The 18,942-nt window shown below is 33.1% G+C and overlaps 3 protein-coding genes across 3 annotated transcripts; 2 read left to right on the top strand and 1 right to left on the bottom strand.

The window, feature by feature from the left end:
- Nucleotides 1-1,044: 1,044 nt before the first annotated feature.
- Nucleotides 1,045-3,966, bottom strand: LOC112527924 (pentatricopeptide repeat-containing protein At2g20710, mitochondrial-like). Its single transcript, XM_025138783.1, has 2 exons — nucleotides 3,668-3,966; nucleotides 1,045-2,396 (listed from the first exon to the last, which is right to left on the bottom strand). Exons 1-2 carry the CDS (start codon nucleotides 3,947-3,949, stop codon nucleotides 1,212-1,214), a joined length of 1,467 nt encoding a protein of 488 aa, XP_024994551.1. The 5' UTR covers nucleotides 3,950-3,966; the 3' UTR covers nucleotides 1,045-1,211.
- Nucleotides 3,967-10,752: 6,786 nt separating this feature from the next.
- LOC112527840 (kirola-like) lies at nucleotides 10,753-12,398 on the top strand. The gene is made up of 2 exons (XM_025138668.1): nucleotides 10,753-10,973; nucleotides 12,088-12,398. The coding sequence occupies exons 1-2, from the start codon at nucleotides 10,787-10,789 to the stop codon at nucleotides 12,354-12,356; spliced, it is 456 nt and encodes a 151-aa protein (XP_024994436.1). The 5' UTR covers nucleotides 10,753-10,786; the 3' UTR covers nucleotides 12,357-12,398.
- A 4,073-nt stretch (nucleotides 12,399-16,471) lies between these two features.
- LOC112527841 (MLP-like protein 43) lies at nucleotides 16,472-18,069 on the top strand. The gene is made up of 2 exons (XM_025138669.1): nucleotides 16,472-16,704; nucleotides 17,679-18,069. The coding sequence occupies exons 1-2, from the start codon at nucleotides 16,518-16,520 to the stop codon at nucleotides 17,945-17,947; spliced, it is 456 nt and encodes a 151-aa protein (XP_024994437.1). The 5' UTR covers nucleotides 16,472-16,517; the 3' UTR covers nucleotides 17,948-18,069.
- The last annotated feature ends 873 nt before the right edge of the window (nucleotides 18,070-18,942 follow it).

Below are 18,942 nucleotides of genomic sequence, written 5' to 3' on the forward strand. Positions count from 1 at the left end.
TTTAAATATAATTTATATTAAATAAAATGTTATATAGTCCAATCAAATAGTATTTCATATATCTATGGTATATTATAAAGTATTTAACAAAAATTCTTAAAAACTATTTTTTATGCACGAAGTACTGCTTTATAAAAATTATATTATCAAACGATAAATAAATTATTTCGTTATTAATTCTAAATTAAATTTTAATAAAAAAATGAATTAAAGAAATTACACAAAAAAAAGAAAAAAAATTAATAGTTAGTTCAATAATAATACATATTTTTTTCAACTTTTTATGATATCTTCATATTTATATTTTATTTAAAAATAAAAACATTATCACTTTCTCAAAATCACATAAAAACGTATTATAACATCCACGAAGACAAAAAAACATAAAAATCAAGATTTATTTCGCTGTATTGTGCGAGTACTTTTACAGTTTAATTATAACACAAATGAAAAATATGAACTTTTAGAACACATACAAATTATTCAAAATTCATAAAGTACAAATCAAAATTGAAACCAAAAGTGTAATGTAAGCATGAACGTTATGCGAGCGAGATTGAGGTGACGTTTACTAAACACTTATTGGATAAGCGTTTACCGATTTCACTTACCTTATCGATTAAGAATTTAAATAACTGAGAATTTTACCTGGTAAGAGACATAGCAAAGATCGAGAATCTTACCTAGTAAATAAGATAAAAGATTTTTACCTGACAAGTGCTTACCAGGTAAATGAGAATATTATATGATAAGGTAAATGAGAATGACGTCTATTGCTGATAACTTGTTGATAAACGGTCCAGAAAATAAGAAAATGAGCTAGAACAAATGGGCAAGACTCTCCTAAGTCCCATGGACTGGGCCTTCAACCTGGTCCTTGTAACTGGTCCAGAAAAAGCCCGGTATAGGTCCCTTTGGAGTTTGGATTTAACCGGTTGGGCTGACTCCTAACCGGTCCAGTTCAGTCCTTTCATAACCAGTTATGAAGTCGAACCAGATTTGGTTAAGTTGGAATGGTCCGGAGCAGTTATGTTTGCTCATCTCTAGTAATAAAGCAACTTACAGATAAGAAATCTGCATATTTAATTAGATTTTCGTCCTACCGAACAAATTTACAATCTAACAAAAAACCGCAGAAATGGAAAACAAAGAAGTTGCCAAATAGCGTCATGTTAAGCAACTTACAAACAACAAGGACTCAGAACCTGTTCTCACTTGCTCAGTGATGACTCGGCTTCCATTTCATCATATTCCTGAGCTTCAGAAATTTCATCACCTAAAGATTCTGCACCAGATTTCTCCGCGAATCGAATCCTATCCTCAAATGTTCTCTTGATCTCTTCTGCTCCCTCCAAATCACCCTTTCCTTTCAAGTATTCCACACATTCTCTAAAAGTATCTTTATCCAGTTTGCAGCCGCGCTTATCTGCAGCCTCCACACCCTTTTTCAGCATTTCCACCGCCTTCTCCATCTCATTCTTTCTTGTAAATGCAGTCGCGAACAAAACCCATGTGCTTGCTGGAGGTTGTTTCCCCTTATCTCTAACTTGGCCAACATATTCTTCAGCCTTTGCCAAAAGATCCTTCTTGCAGTAAGCATTAATCAGCAAGTTGGGTATTCTGAAGTCAAAAGACAAGTTTTCAGTTTCCCATTCGGTTAAGAGTTTCTCTGCACCATCAATGTCATCTAACTTCACTAATGCACGGATCATAGATAAATAACCACGGTTGTACACTTTACTCCATGAGGTTTTGTATACCTTCCATATACGATAAACATCCTCTTTTTTACCAAGAGTGGCATACATACCAAGAAGAATTTCCCAAATTGCCCCTTTTGAGTTCCCACGTATATGCTCCTCTGATTTTTTGAGCATTTCAAAAGCCTTATCTGGTTTGCCAGATTTGAGGTACCCACCGGAGGAAATGATGTAAGCATTTGAATCCACATTAAGGTCAGAACTTTCTTCCATTTTCTTAAGAACTCTTTCCATTCCTTCTAGGTCAGAAGCAGAAGCATAGGCACTTAATCTGATGTAGTATGTTGGTTTATTACAAGGAACACCCATCTCTATCATTTCCTGATAGATTTTGTCTAGTTTCTCATTATCTCCGATTTTCTTATATAAACTAAGCATAGAATTGTAAGAAAGTGTTGTCATCATCCCCATTTGCTTCATCTTCTCTGCAGTAGTCTCTGCTTTCTCTACTGATTTTGCGGTGGCATAACAATTTAGAAGAGCCCCATAAACATGGAGAGTCTTCACATCGTCTGGTGTGCTGTCAAAATACTTCTCTGCTTCTTCCAGCCCATGAACTTTTGATACCAAATCCAAATGAACTGCAACGCCCGCTGGTTGCAGATTGCTCTTTTTGTTAGCCATCCATTCTGAAAGCTGTCATCAGAATAAATAGGTGGCAACATTCAGGACATATTTGAAGTTCAAAAGTCTACATACTTGTACAATTGAAAATGATTCTATATGAGAACTGGGTCGAGCAACTCAGGACATCCTTCACGTTCAAATAAGAAGGTTAAATATCGTGAGAAGGCAAAAAGGGAAGATTCATATGTCAATCATTGAAAATATCTACTTGAAAATGCATATATGAACTGATATTACAGATTATTTATATGGGTTCACATATGTGTCCTTTAAATGGATTTTTTCAATGATTCACATATGAACCTTCCCTTAACCTTTCATTCTTACCTTCTCACTATATTTGGCGTTCTTATTTGAACCTCCCACCGGCCACCGTATATATACAAAGCTCTGATACGATTGAACTACAAACATAATAGTTGGTTGGATATGTACTTATACCTGTGTATTTGAATCGGGTTGAGCGAGCCTGAGCTGCTCAGCTAAATGCTCAAAATGTAAAAAAGGTAAGTAGGCTCAGGTTGGGGTTTGGTTTGGCTGGCCTAAAGCTCGAGCCTTGGCTTCGGCTCACATACAGTAAGTTCCAATCAGCCCATCATTGTTGCAACGTTTACTGGCTGGAAAAGCTAGGATCTTTCTACAGTTGATTAGGCCCCATTAAATGTCATTTTAACTGGTCTAGTCCCCACAAAATACATTACAATGAATGTTACATTTAGTATGAAATCCTACATAATACTCTGTCCGTCCCACAAATTGATTCCTTCGGGAAAAATAAGTGCAAATTACAAGTCTCGTTTAGTATAAAATAACTTGTTTCCTCTATTCCAGTTTCCAAATTGCAATATAAATCCCCAACATCGCCCCTGCTCAGGAATGCAAGATAATTATTCTAAATAATTAAAGTACAACAATTTCCATCTTTTTCTAGCTATATGTCACTACATACATAGATGATACACGTGGGATTACATCAATTTTAACTAAATGACTATTGTTTTATGATTGTTTCAACAAATTATTACCACCTATATCCCAATTATTCAACATTTGACTTCTTAAGTTTCAAAGGAGTTATATAAAGCTTTGATGATCCGGTAATATATAACCACATTTAAAAAAAAATAACAAACTAAACAAGTTAAGCCAGATTTGAATTAGAACGTAATAGGCTTGAATCTCAACTACTTTTAGGATGAAGTAAAGAGATTCTTAGTCCTAAATAATGTGAATCGATGGGAGTCCATTCATAACATTTGTGAATTTACAATAACACGGACCTGGAGAGCGTGGGTGTAGCGATTGAACTTCCGAAGACTTTTTATTATGACAATGAGCCGTTGGAAACTGACGAATTTACCTTCACTTTGCCATTGATCGAGTATGGGTATCACCGAAACGTTAGGATCCCCTACGGGTGAAATCCTCCTGTACAGACTGTCATTCTTCTGAGAAATTTGTTTTCGCTCGATGACGCTTGGTTCTGTGGAGAAAAACACAGCCCTGGAAATGGAAATGTAACTTTTTGATGATTTATAGGATCGAAGGAACGCCATTATCATGTACAGAGAGAAATTGATTTGAAAGAGAAGGGAGAGGAAATGAAAAATTGGGGATTTACATCGATTTAGGGTTATAGAAATTAGGGTTTAAGGTTTTACGCTCTCAGTAAAATTTTCAACGTGAACCTTTATTATTGGATACTTTTACATGTTAACCCCTAAAGTATTTTAATTATTAAACTTGATCCCTTTACTCTTTTAGGAATCACACATAACCACTCTACTTTAGTTTATTGAACATCTGCCCCCTTTTGATGGGAGTCGATAAAAAAAACCCGAAAACCATGAAACCAAGCCGCACCACATCAAAATCGATGGTATGAATACTCGATTGTCGTCATTTTCAGTCAATTTGTAATCAATTATATGGTTTTTCATTTTTATGTTATTGTTTGAAACTAACATATTAACTTGTATATTTACTAATTTCAAGATATATATTCAACGAATTTCAATAGAAAAAACATGATAATTAAATGTAAAATATTTATATATGTCATGTTTAGTTTTTACTTAAAAAGTCATGGTATTGTTAAAAACTAAATATTCTTTTTTATATATCTGGTTTAATGGAGAACATATGAAGGTACCACCACCATTGTCTCGTAGAGTTCCTCATTGAATACCATTTGTGCTTTAAATAATGTGACATCAGCTAAAATCATATAACTGACAATTATATTAAAAAAATCAAAACAAATGAATTAAAATACAAATACAATATAAGATAAATCCACTTTAAAAAAATTACAGTGTATAAAGTCAATCAAATGAAAAGTTACAGGCCACAACTAATGTGGTAATCTATAGAGCTTCTCTTGGTATAACATAAACAAAAGAAAAATAACCAAAGGAAGTTTTTGGAGGGTATTTTTTAAACAAGGAAAGTCAAAGTCAATATATAAACCAAATTAAACATACCTAATATATCTTACTCAAGAAAATCACCACAATGCAATAAAACAACACCATATATATGCATAAGTATATCACTTGTACTAATTATAAGACTGCCGTCAATATCTTCAGTGATTAATTTATGCCAGGACTAGGACCAGAAGGGGGCACGACATTGTCCTTGGGTAGCATTGCCGCAAGAGTCAAGCTTAACGAGTTTGGGTTTCCAAATCGGCAAGTGATGCCGCCATCTCTCGCTTGATCAATAGGTATCGGTCGAGCTACAAGTGGATTGATGAGAAAGCTCGTCATGATCATGATCATGAAGATGAACATTAACTTTGATGTGAGATTCATCTTGAACATTTAACAATTAATATCTACTAATTTGTAAGTGAAATCGATGACGACTTTCTAAGATCTTCAAACGACTTTTATCTTTGTTGTCTTGTGGGTGAGCAACGAAATGCTTTTATAGAGGAATATGGTTGAAAGTTGACTTAGAGGCCCACGAAAAGGATGCCGGCTTATGAACTGGGATTTGGTAATGAACAATCATATTTAATATGATATCTTAGAGGTTATGTTTCTAAGGAAAAATGTCATTTTCACATATTCTTTATCTCATAGCCATTTATATTCATTTATTTGATTAGTATTAAACGTCAAAATCGATTCTAAGCCTTGCAAGCAAGTAGTTAGACCCAGCCCAAGGTTCGACACAAATACACCATGGTCTAATTAAACCGTTCAACATAAACAATAAAAGTACATGATGTCGTAAACAAATAAACGATCATGTTTATCGAGTTTAAAATTGTGTGACTGGATATGCTGCCGGCAAATTGAACGGCCAATTATCTTCATCAGCCGGCCGGCAAACCGGAAAAATTCTCCAACAGTTGACACTTGAAATTGATGACACATTTGACCCCTATGTAGCCGAATTGCAAACCACCAACTTTATTCCAGTCAATGAGATAATGGATAACATCCCCTTTACCATGTATCTATCATCCAAGTGTCATAGTGTTACAAGACTTTGCATTTTAAAGTCAAAATTGCCCTTTGGAAAATAAGTTCTAATTATTGTATTTTTGAATTAATTTTTTTACTTGTAAAAATAAAATTGTGTTTGAATAATTATTTTAAAGTAGTTTTGTTTAATAATTTGAGTTATACATTAACATGATTCAATGTTTGTTTAATTAACTCGTTTATTGGCTTGTAATTAATGTTTTTATAGATTCATTATTTATTTATGAACATATAAATATATTTGTCTTGAAAAAAGTACGCTCGAATGACTCGATTCGTAAAATTTAATCGAGTTTTTAAACGAGGCAAGTTGAACATTGGCGTTATGGAGCTCAAGTAGATTCTTAGTTGCTCATTCATTAAGGCTCTTTAATTGTAATATATTTTTACAGTGGAGAGGGGTTTAACTAGCTTCTACCTCAATATGATGTGTGTTACGTGACAATACAAAATTTAATGATTCATATAAAAGTTCCGTAGTATATACAATACGAAAAGGTAGAAATACACCTAACATAATTGAATTCAAATACATAACAAAGTTTAATCAAACATTTAAAACAACAAAAATACTCATAAAACAAACAACCTAAGGATGATACATTAAATTATTTATTTAATATAATTTACAAAGGATAATTGGTGTAATTAGTTAATGATGTGACATATTATAATTTTGTTATGTTATTTTACCTAAATGAAATAATGAGTAATAATGATTGTCTTTCGTTTATTTTTGTTCGTTCATTTACGTTCGTTCGTTCTTTTATATTCCAATGTTGCGGACGACAACAAACCACCGCTTTTATCCACAAATGATCGTGATAGTGAAGTTGACTTCTCTCTTTGAAAGAGCCTGCACAGGATATTAAATCGAGTTCGACCCTCATACTACCGTTCAATATTAATTCATCTAAATCTTAATGAACGAATACGAACAAACATATTTTTAACAAACGAATATGAACAAAAAGAAATTCAATCATTTGTGTTTGATCATTTGTTCGGTTGAGTTAGACAAACGAACACAAACAAAGTTTTATTCATGTTCGTTCGGTTTATTTATAATAGATAAATTGTGATTTATCAAAGTTGAAATCGATTTCCATGTTGATTAACACTATTATTTACTTAGCGGGTAAGATTTTAGTCCACAAAAACGACATGGTATGCAACAATTTACCCAGTAAACGCGTACCATAGTAAGAGTCATCTCTCTCACTTATCGGGTAAGACTTTTGGTTCTTGTCCCTCTCTTACTGGGTATGATTCTTGATCCCTACCATCTTCATCCAGTGAGGTAATATTATTTGGTAAGCGGTTATCCATGTAAGAGTTTAGTAAACGGACACTAACTCTAATTAAAAAATTTAGTTAACCTAAATATATTTGGTACTTGTCTTTTTTGCCTTTTTTGATTTAAATGTACGAATATTAATATATTTTATAAATTCATATAAAATAATCATTAATTTAAAGATCATTTCATTTTCTTTTTCTTCTCTATACACTTATCCGATAATTACTTACCGGTAAAATTTAACATTATTGTTTACTTACCGGGTAAGATTTTTGTCTACCAAAAGAACACTGAATGCAACAATTTATCCGATAAGCGCTTACCATGGTAAGAGTCATCGCCCTCACTTACCGGGTAAGACTTATAATCCTTGTCCCGCTCTTATCGAGTAAATTTCTTGGTCCTTCCATATTCACCCGATAAGAAATGTGATTTGGTAAGCGCTTATCCGAGTAAGCGTTTGGTAAACGGCCCCTAGACTCTTGATGTAATCAAAATTCCATTTTCTGTGTTTATTCAAGTGGATTTTAGTTTAAAGTGAATTCGATGAGATTCAAAATTTGATTAGTAGATCCACACACGAACAGGGATAGAGATAGAAAAGCAGATTTTTCTAAATCGCAAAACTCATCATAACCACATCTGTAAATGAATTTATACAATCCCAAAATCAAAACATACAAACCCCAAAGTCTCAAATCACGACCAACAAATGAATCAAAACAAAATTAATCATCATTAACAAACCAATCGAGAATATATATATATATATATATATATATATATATCTCACTTGCGAAGATGCTTGACCTTGTGCCATCCTTTCTTACAGGAATCACCAACGATCTTGGCACCCTGTTTGAAGATCCTCTTAAGCTCCTCAGCTCTGTCCTTCACTTGATTCTCGAAACTACCCATCTGATTTTAGTGATTAGTTTGAATTCAAAATCGAATAGAAAGAAAGCGACAGAGAGATGAATCAATATGATTTCGGTTGGAGAGATTTAAATAGAAACAGAAAGGGGAATCGGGGCCAGCTTGTTGCAAACCTGTTATTCCAATCTTCAACTTTTGAGCTGTAAAAGGAAGGAGAGCGAGGAGAAGCGTGGGATCCAATTTGTTGGTGGGGATGTGAGCCTTGCCATCCACCATTTATCAACAATCTATGGATGAAATTACAAAAATAGTCCTTGTGGTTTTCAAAATTCTGCTTTCTGTACGATAGATAATTAATTATATCAGTATCCATATTGTTTTGTATCTTATTACGGGCTTTCGTCTTTGACCCTAACATCCGCTAACAACCGACGTTAAGTGGCGACTTGGCATGGCTTGACCCTATGTCAGAGGTATTCAATCGTATACTCGTATTGTTCTTTTCATTTATAATCTTTTTGGAAAGCGTTTAAAAACTCACTCAATCTTTTTTTCCTTCTTTCCTATCATCTTCCTCAACTTGTGACAGTAACTCCTCGAGTACTTCAATTCCTCCGGTGGAATATATTGAGAAAGAAGTGAAATTTCATTTGGTTAAGAAGTGCAATTCCACATATATAGCTTTTTTTTTAATGATAGTTGAAAGAGGATCAATATCATAGAGTGAGATGATCGAAGCAGTAAGAGCCAACACTAATGAGTAGGAGCAGTAGTGATGAGAGAGGTTCTCTTGGGTGTTACGGAGGGATGATGGTTTGGTGGTTGAAGGTGAAAGGGATTGTCGATGAAGGGGAAGGGGTTCAATTTAGGTTTTCTTTTCAAGTGTTTCAACGACTTGCACATATACTTTAAGAACTTGTACATTATTTCTATTAATGAATGAGAAGGTAAAAACCAAAATACCTCTCACATAGCAGATGAGAGCACTTGACGACAGTAGCTAGTGAATGTTAAGGTCTGAAATGAAAACCATAACGAAGTACAAGCCATAAGGTTAATGGTGTAATTTTTTTGAAAAAAAAGTTATTCGTATAATTATTGAACTCGAAGAACAAAACTAGAGATTTTCCAAACCATATGGATGATTTTTGTAATTTACTCTTCCAATTATTTAATTTAAATTTAAAAAAATGTACAAACAAATTGTTAAGTTTGACAATAACATTAATTAAATAATTGATTAATAGGGACTACATTTCTAGTTTATTGTCGCTCTCTTTCTCCTTACAAAACATACCATACATTTTGCTTTATGTGGTTCCAAAAATAAACTTTCCAAGTATTTTTATTTTATTTTAATTTGATATATAATGAAAACAATGATATTTATATATAGGTTTTTAAAGAAAATTCGGCTTGATAATAATATTTATATATGTGTATTTGATGTGGTAACTTGTAAGGACGGTTTGGTTTATGGTTATATCAAAAATTTTACGTGTAGTCACCACCCTCTGCTCAATACGTACATGGTAATCCAAAGATTAATATAAGCCTAGATGATAAATCAGTTTGGTGAGAAATGGACATAATGAGGTATAGGGATGATGGTTACACTGATGTTAGAGGTTTAAGAGAAGAAGTGGAGGAAAGAGGTGAGGGAGCTGGAGAACATAACCATCAATGGGGGTGAGCAGCGTTTTAGTCATTGAGATTTGCTGATAAATCAAGGTTTTAAGCTGGAGAATGTACTGATTGTGTGTGTATATATATAAATACATTATTACATTGATAATGTATATTAAATAATTTTTTAAAAGAAATGGATGGAAAAGGTCTAAAATGTCTCTCGTCTGGCCAATTTTTTTTACTGTTGTTAGAGGCAAGGACTAAATCCGAACGCTTTCTCTAAACATAAAAATCATTTTGTATTTTTGAAACTGTTGGGAAGATAAATATTACAACCTACAAACCACATGGACCAAATTTGTAATTTACCCCAATAATTTCATTACTTTTGCTCAAACAAAAAGTATACAAGACGAGCCCCACAAACGCATAAACCAACAAATCCCTATTCTATGGGTAACGGTCGTCCAAACTCCAAAGTAATATTCATAAAAACGGAATATTGGATCCCTAACTTGGGCATATGTTCTCCAATTTCCCTTATTTGTAAGGGAAATTAGGGGCGTTTACCAAACGCTTGCTCGGATAAATGAACACCAAGTCACATTACTTTATTGGATGAATATGGTAAGGATCAAGAATCTTACCCGGTAAGAGCAAGACAAGGACCAAGAGTCTTACACGGTAAGTGAGGGCGACGACACTTACCGGATAAATTATTGCATACGATACCGTTTTGATGGACTAAAATCTTACCCGGTAACTAAATGATAATGTTAAACTTTACAGGTAAGTGTTTAGTAAATGACCTCTTAGTAAATTGATTTTGGTTAATAATTTTTTATTTTATTTTTCTAAAATTCTATTCTAAGTCTTCAAATTTCTTATAAACTATGTACCGATCCAACTACTAAACCTTACTAAAAAAATGTCTATTAGGAACATTAACGTTTGTTTTCATTATTCCCTTCGAATCTTTGGAATTAGACCCCACTCACCAATAAGCATTATTAAGATGCCGATCGAGTATATAAAAGCCTCATGTGTACAAGTACTGAGATCAAAGGAGATAACTGGCTAGGATTGCGTAGAAAAACATGGTTATAACAGGAAAGGTAGTTCGTGAAGTGGATATCAATTGTGGTGGCAACTTCCTCCACCAATTCTTCAGCCACAAACCACACGAAATGGCCATCATTGCCCCTGATACGGTTCACCGTGTCGATCTTGTTTCTGGGCGATGGGGTGCTCCTGGATCTGTCATTTCTTGCCACTTCATCCATGGTAAAACTATCATATGTAATTATACTCCATTGGTTAGTTGATGCATCTTTAAAGAAGTGACTGTTGTTTGGAGTATTCTATGATTGTGTTTCAAGAGTCTATTTGATCAAAGTTATTTGGTTTGGATCATTAATTTTTCATCTGTTCTTCGTCTTTTTTACATTCTTAAACTTCTTGTTATCCTCAATTGAAACTGTTGCGGTAAGAATGAAGTTTTTGGTGAGAAAATAACATACATCTACCTATTTTCGTCAACATAACTGAAAACTTTAACGAATTCATGCGTGTCAAAGTGATAGAGTGAATATAGAAGTTCATGAAAATTAAGGTTGATGAAAGTAGATAGAGGTAAAAGAAAGTTTGTGTTTTTTTGTCGGCTATCAATTTGAAGGTAGTTGAAGGTCCGTGTTTTTTAGTCGTTAAATCAAAATTTCAACTTATTAAAAGGCTTGTTCTCACACGATCCCAAGTTTATATACACACATACTTGGGATCGTATAAGAATACAATTAGAGTGAGAATGATGAGAACAATTTGAAGGTAGTTGAAGGTCCGTGTTTTTTAGCCGTTAAATCAAAAATCAACCAATTAAAAGGCTTATTCTCACATGATTCCAAGTCGATATATATACACATACTTGGATTGTATAAGAATAACAATTATGGTGAGAATGATGAGAACACTTATAAGCCTTTATATGAGTTGAATTTTTTTAGTTTTCTTCATATATCTTTAACTGCATTCATTTACCTTCAATTATCTTCAACTGTTTTCTTTTACATGTATCTTCATTTTTGGTTACTTCCACTAACTTTTACATACATTTAATCACTTTCACATAAATGATTTTACATACATACGTACATACATACATACTTACATACATACATACATACGTACGTACATACATACATACATACATACATACATACATACATACATACATACATACATACATCTTAGTATTTATTGTTCAATAGGAGCGAAAAAGCTAAGTGAAAATTTGAACTCACTAAATATATTGCAAGCCCTTGTCGAACTTTTCTTATATTATGGATGATCAGTCAATATAGTCTATAATTACATGCAGCCTACGGTTTTTGTGTGCGTGCAGATGAAAAAATAAATAGTGTAAAAGACTTTATCAAAGTAGATGATGAGAAAATTGTGTTCAAGGTGATTGAAGGAGATGTATTGCAGGTGTATAATGCGTTAAGCTTTAGTATTCATATGGAAGAGGCTGAAGATAAGCAGTCGGGTGTTTGGAGTGTGAATTTTGAGAAGGCGAATGCAAGTATACCTGATCCAACTCCATATCTAGACTTGCTTTGTGGTTTCACCAAAGATATGAATGCTTATATCCTTAAGCAGGCAAATGCATGATCGTAATACTCTAATAATGATAAAAGGAAAGTGTTTGTACCTAACATAACATGAACATGGTTAATGAGAAGGTTTTCCAAAAGCGGTATATATACAAGGGATACCGAACCTACATATACATTAACTTTCACATAAAAAAGCTCCAAGTTTGTACCTAACATAACATGAAAATACCGAACATGCACATACGTTCAAAAAATAAATTAAAACTACAAATTTGGTCTCTGTGGTTTGTCAAAAATAACACTTTCCATCTCATGTAGTTCCGAAATTACAAGATGGCCATTGTAATTTATAAAAAGTCTGAATTTATTCCCTTCCTCTAACGGTTATTAAAAAAATTTGTCAAATGTGCAACATTTTCATCCTCTCATCGATTTTTTGCCTTTTACCAGATCAAAATCAACTATATGATTTTGGTTCTTGTGATTTTTAATTGGAAAAAAGACAAAAAAATGTTAAAAGGACTATGATGCCTCTCATTTAACGGATTTATTTTTTAGTTATTAGAGAGAGGAACCAAACCTGAACGTTTTTGCAAACCACAATGGCCATCTTGTAATGTCGAAACTCTAGGGAAGAAAAATGTTAATTTTTGACAAACTACATGGACCAATATTGTAGTTTACTCAAAAAAGTATTTTGTTCTTGGTTTGTGATTTTTATTTTATTTAATATATTAATTTAATTTATATTATATTAATTATTTTGTGATATCACTAACAAAAAAAATTCAATCCACGTCTGACAATCGTATGATCGATTTTAATATGACGTTGGCCAAATGGTTGGCATTTGTAAGGATGTTAGGTCTTGCGGCCTATCACGAGCTTTCTGTACATATCTTATCGTAACTATCAACAAGTTAAAAGTTGTTCTCATTTAAAATAAGATTCATTTTCAGTTCGTTTTCATAACGAATTTAGCAACTCTTGAATACATCTACATCATAATTAGTAATCGTGAATCTGAAATGGGAAATTTGAGATCCTATAACTCATGATGAAATAAAATGAAAAAAACCCAATGTTGTATTATCGGAAAATTAAAACTACCCTAAATATTTGGATACTTCTGTTTCAAAGAAATACTAGAAACAAAGATAAGTCGAGCCCTAAAACGCGCAAGATGATCGGACATAGCCTAAATCCATGTGGAAGAGATGGGAGATAAGCAATTGTGTGTTTGGAGTGTGGATTTCTATAGAAAATGATCGTGTAATTAAAAATCTCCCGTAAATAAAGGTGTACTATTTATTTGAGTTAATAATGTGTGATTTAAGATCACTTCTATACATTATATAACTTCAGTTTATCATTATAGTGCATCTTTAGGATTAATTGATTTCTTTGGAAATTAAGGAGCCCAATCTGGTGGAAAAGAGCCACAGTGTGAAGCAGCCACTTCCAAATTTTCTGTCTCGTTTTCACTATATTGAGCTTTACATTGTCATGAATAATGAAATTGTGGTCTTTCCAAACTTCCCATAGGATAAATAAAGCAACATAATTGCGTAAAAAAGAATACTGGGAGCAAATAGTATCAGTCYACCAAGACTCAAGACGCTGCTCGAGAGACTGAGCTTGGGATATTGAGATGTTAAGATGAGACGCGAAGAAGGACCAAAGGGATGCAGCCAGCTCTCCTTGAACAAAGAGATTCGATATGGATTTACTATGAGGGCTGGAACAGCAAAGACAACAAGAGGGAAACCGAAAACCCAAAGACTTGATACACTCATCAATGGATATTGCCTTATGCACAAGTCATCAAACAAAACCTGTAATGTTTGGGTGTACCCATTTATTCCAAACATATTTCCACGAGTAGACAGAAGGATGAGAAACCCACGTCGAATCCTTAAGAAAGAACCAGTTGATGCACCATATATAAATAAATAAATAAAATCTGTTTATAAATCCCAATTTTATAAATATATAATACGTATTCATAGCAAATGAAGTGACACATTATCCTCACTTTTGGTAAAATCTAAACCTTTGATTTTCGGAGAGACTAACATTGTGTTCTCCAATTTGGGAAAAGAAAAGAAAAGATAAAGACTGAAAATAATTTTTTTATTTATTTTCATGAGGAGAAATGGAAAGAGTATAATCTTTTTTATGTTTTTGCACGGGATGAAAAGGAAATGAAATAGATTATTTATTATAAATTTAACCTTGACTACTTATTTTACGAGTTATAATTAATAAATAGATGTGTAATTTTATAAAAATAATTATTTATTTCTTTACTTACCATTTCCTCTCAAAGAAAATATTTCTTTTCCTTTTTATTTTCCTTTAATTTCCCTCGTAAAATAACTCTTAGAACATGATATTTATTCTTTTCCCCTATTTTTCTTACCTTTTCTTCATTTTCCAGTGTAAAAATGATTCAAAAACACAACATAAGTATTATCGGTAACACCAATACCACCATCAATCATGTAAAGACGAATATTTATTTTGATGGATGGGAAGGAAAATGGGATTTAAAGACTGGTAGTTTTGATTCGTTAAATATACCATTTGCTTGTGAGGATATGACTTCAATGCTTGTCTCCATTGATAAAGCAATTGTGATATGGTAGCATCTTAATTGAGATAACATTTTATGAAACATAATCGATTTAGTCTGTGAAATAGACTTTGCTTCACATCCGACATACACTAATCATCAATAGCTTATATATATATATATATATATATATATAGCATCCTAATAATTTCTACTATTGAAAAATTAAAAAAACCCTAACATAATAAATTAGTTACTTTTGTTCAAAAGATACCAGAAATGACGGTAAGTGTATCCCCACAAATATACCAAAAGGATAAACCCCTAGTTTATTCCATGGGGATGTGGGTTGAGAGATGCACTATGAAAACAACCATGGTTCATTATCAGGAACAACCCTATAAATCGTCATCGTAGGACCATCATTCCACCATCGTTTGACCATCGGTATATTTATAATTCATCAAGCCTCAATTGCTCTATTCCACTATCGAAAACCGTCACATAGTAAGAGCATCTCCAATGTAAGGTTATTACAAGTAAAAAGTGCAGGTTCTTATCGTTGGAGAGAGTTTTTAAACAAACCTCACATCCTTTGAGTTCTTGTACCTTGAACTTGAACTAAATATATGCATGGAACACACAAAATGGGTTCTTTATAATACTATCATGGTGAAGTTTTATGTAGGTTCTTAATTTGATGAAGTGAAAATGATGTGGTAAGTAAAAGTACAAAAAACGGGTTTTTATAAGACCTCTGTTGAAAATGCTCTAGGAGTTGGGCCACATGAAACTCTTGTTCAATCATCATTCAGAAAGGCTAGAATCTTAACTAAACACTATAACTTCTATAAAACAGGTAAAAGACAAACAAAATGATAGAATATATAGTTTTGCTCATATTATTCACAACTTGTGTTGTGTAGAACATGTACAAGACAAACATAATTTGACATCTTTTGGGTTTTTTTTTACATAATTGCCTTTTGGATTCTAACAGTTTCTATGTAACTAAACGAACAAATAACATTTTTGTGGGGAAACCTTATCTAACCATCCAAATAAGTCCACAACAGGGGCAAAAAGGGATCTGAACAAGAATGGACAACCGTAACCCTTCATCAGGAACTCGTATCACCATCCATAAAACAATTCTTCAGAAGAGGATGCGGTGGCGGAGAGAGGAGGCCCGGTGGCAGATGAGATTCTTGGCGGAGGAGGGTCGATTTTAGACTTGGCTATTCATGAAACCCAATTACCAGAGTCCAAATTAATAAAAGTCATATTTTTCATAGAATGGAATATTGGATCCCATTTTTGCAATTTACTTGGGCACATATTCTCAAAATTCCGTGGAAATTAGTAAAGTTGATTTTTGTTAACAATTTCTATTTTGTTTTTATTAAATAGCATTCCAAATCTTCAAATATTTTATAAAACTATGTATCCAAGTTCAAAGCTTACTAAAGACAAAATTTATTAGATATATTAATGTTTTTCGGTATTCTCTTCAAATCTTTTGAATTAGACACCACTCACCAATAGGCATAGTTAAGATGCCGATCGAGTCTATAAAGGCCTCAAGTGTGCAAGTAATAAGATCAAAGAAGAGAATTGACTAGAATTGCGTAAGAGAAAAATATGGGTATAAAAGGAAAGGTAGTTCGTGAAGTGGATATCAAATGCGGTGGAAATTTCATCCATGAATTCTTCACCCACAAACCACACGAAATGGCCGTCATTGCCCCTGATATAATTCGCAGTTGCAATCTAGTTTTTGGTCAATGGGGTGCTTCTGGATCTGTCGTTTCCTGGCAGTTCATCCATGGTAAAACTTTTGTATGTAGTACTTAATTCCATTTCATTGGTTAGCTGAGACATCTTGAAAAGAAGTGATTGTTGTTTGAATTACTGTTTGTGTTTCAAGAGTCTCTTTGATCGAAGTTTTTGTGTATGGATTCTTACTTTTTCATCCGTTTTCTTTGTCTTTCTCACTTTCTCATACTTTTTGTCATCATTATTTGAACCTGCGAATGAAGTTTTTGGTGAGAACGTGATAGTATAAACTTCATCTACCTTCAATTACCTAATTTTATCACCAATAACCGAAACTTTGACGGTTTAATACATATGAAGGTGATTGAAAGTATGTAAAAATTTGTTAAAGTAAAAACAAATGTGAAGATTATTAAGGTTGATGAAGGTTCGTATTTTTGTGGGCTAATCGCCTATCAATTGGAAGGTAGTTGAGGGGCAACGATCATTTAGCCGTAGATTAAAAAACCAACTCATCCAAATTAAAGGCTTAAAATTAAGTGTTCTCACCTAAACTCTTAGGGCCTGTTTATCAAGTAATAGTTTACCGGTAAAATTTAATACTATTATGTACTTACCGGGTAAGATTTTAGTCCACAAAAACGACATAGTATACAATATTATACCCGGTAAGCGCTTATCATGGTAAGAGTCGTCGCTCTCACTTACCGGGTAAGACTCGTGATCCTTGTCTCGCTCTAGCCAGGTAAGATTCTTGGTATTTACTATATTCATCCGGTGAGGTAATGTTACTTGATAAACGCTTACTCGGGTAAGCGTTTGGTAAACGCCCCCTTAGTATTGCACGATCTCAAGTCTAGATATACCTTTTCCCTTGGTATTTATTGTGCAAAAGGAGCGAAAAAAGCATCGCATATGTGGTGCAACCGTCTTGCAAGCCCTTGCCAAGTTTTCTCTTATTATGAATGATCAATCAATACAATCTATAATTACATGCTAATATTTACAGTTTTTATATAAATGCAGATGGAAAAGTTGCTAGTACAAAAGAAATGATTGAAGTAGGTGACAACAAAATCGTGTTCAAGGTGATTGAAGGAGATGCATTGAAGGCGTATAATGCGTTAAGCTTCAGTATTCATGTGAAAGAGATAGGAGGGAAGCAATTCGGTGTTTGGAGTGTGGAATTCCAGAAGGTGAATGCAACCATTCCTGATCCAACTTCATATCTGGACATGCTTTGTGGTTTCACCAAAGATATGAATGCTTATGTCCTTAAGCAGACAACTGCATGATAATAATATTTAAATAATGGTAAACAAGAAGTGATTGTGTAATAAATAGTCGACCATAGATAATGCCAGCTTGTCAAGATGTATTTGTTTCAGTTAATAATAATGTGTGATTTAAGAACATCTATTAAGTAACTTCAGTTTGTTATTATAGTGCATCTTTGGGATTAGATGGGTCACCAACAAAAAAGCAAAATGAGGTGGAGACACATAGTTAACATACCCAATAATTAGGACCCAAGTGTGCAAGTATATCTATTAAAAGAAACAACTATCTTCATGTGCAAATCAAACGAGATTGCAGTGGCTGATTCAGGGCACATTTTTTTCCAAGTTTTTTTTGAAACCAAATAACTCATCCGGAATAAAGAGAACTTATTCGGTTCAATTTTCAGTTAAATTTTTTACTATTTTGGTTAAACCGATACATTTTTGGGCTATATACTCGTAATATGTCTTTTAAAAATATATTTTTCAAAAAATAAACTAAAACTACAAATTTGGTCCCTATGGTTTGCTGGAAATAAAACTCTCGGTTCTTACAGTTTTGAAGCTACACGATGGTCATCTTGATTTGTAAAAAGGTTCAAATTTAGTCCCATCCTCTAATGGTTGTTAAAAGATCTCGTTAAATGTGGGACATTTTCACCCTTTTATTGAAGTTATTGTATTTGGATTCTTACTTTTTATTCATTTTTTGTATTTCTTACATTTTCGATCTTTTTACATCCTCATTTGAACCTAACGAGAATGAAGTTTTTGGTGAGAATGTGATAATAAAACCTTCATTTACCTATTTTTATCATCATAATTGAAATTTTAACAAATAAATGCATGCGAAAGTAATTAAAAGTGAAGAAAAAGGTGAAAAAAGGTTGATGAAGTTAGATGAGTGTTTGTGTTTTTTTTGTCAACTATTAATTAACATATTCAAAAGCTCTGAAGTGTTCTTGCCAACTTTTGTCATATTATGAATGATCAATCAATACTGTCTATAT

This window comes from Cynara cardunculus, assembly GCF_001531365.2.
Source record: "Cynara cardunculus var. scolymus isolate 2C chromosome LG 15, CcrdV1, whole genome shotgun sequence".
Taxonomy (NCBI): domain Eukaryota; kingdom Viridiplantae; phylum Streptophyta; class Magnoliopsida; order Asterales; family Asteraceae; genus Cynara; species Cynara cardunculus.

What these genes read in the sequence shown, in the direction of transcription:
- LOC112527840 (XM_025138668.1), top strand. Translation starts at nt 10,787, where the DNA reads ATGGTTATAACAGGAAAGGTAGTTCGTGAAGTGGATATCAATTGTGGT. An exon ending in TTCTTGCCACTTCATCCATG is followed by an intron (nt 10,974 to 12,087) that starts GTAAAACTATCA and finishes GTGTGCGTGCAG; the next exon opens with ATGAAAAAATAAATAGTGTA.
- LOC112527841 (XM_025138669.1), top strand. Translation starts at nt 16,518, where the DNA reads ATGGGTATAAAAGGAAAGGTAGTTCGTGAAGTGGATATCAAATGCGGT. An exon ending in TTCCTGGCAGTTCATCCATG is followed by an intron (nt 16,705 to 17,678) that starts GTAAAACTTTTG and finishes ATATAAATGCAG; the next exon opens with ATGGAAAAGTTGCTAGTACA.
- LOC112527924 (XM_025138783.1), bottom strand. Translation starts at nt 3,949, where the DNA reads ATGATAATGGCGTTCCTTCGATCCTATAAATCATCAAAAAGTTACATT. An exon ending in GCTACACCCACGCTCTCCAG is followed by an intron (nt 2,397 to 3,667) that starts GTCCGTGTTATT and finishes TTCTGATGACAG; the next exon opens with CTTTCAGAATGGATGGCTAA.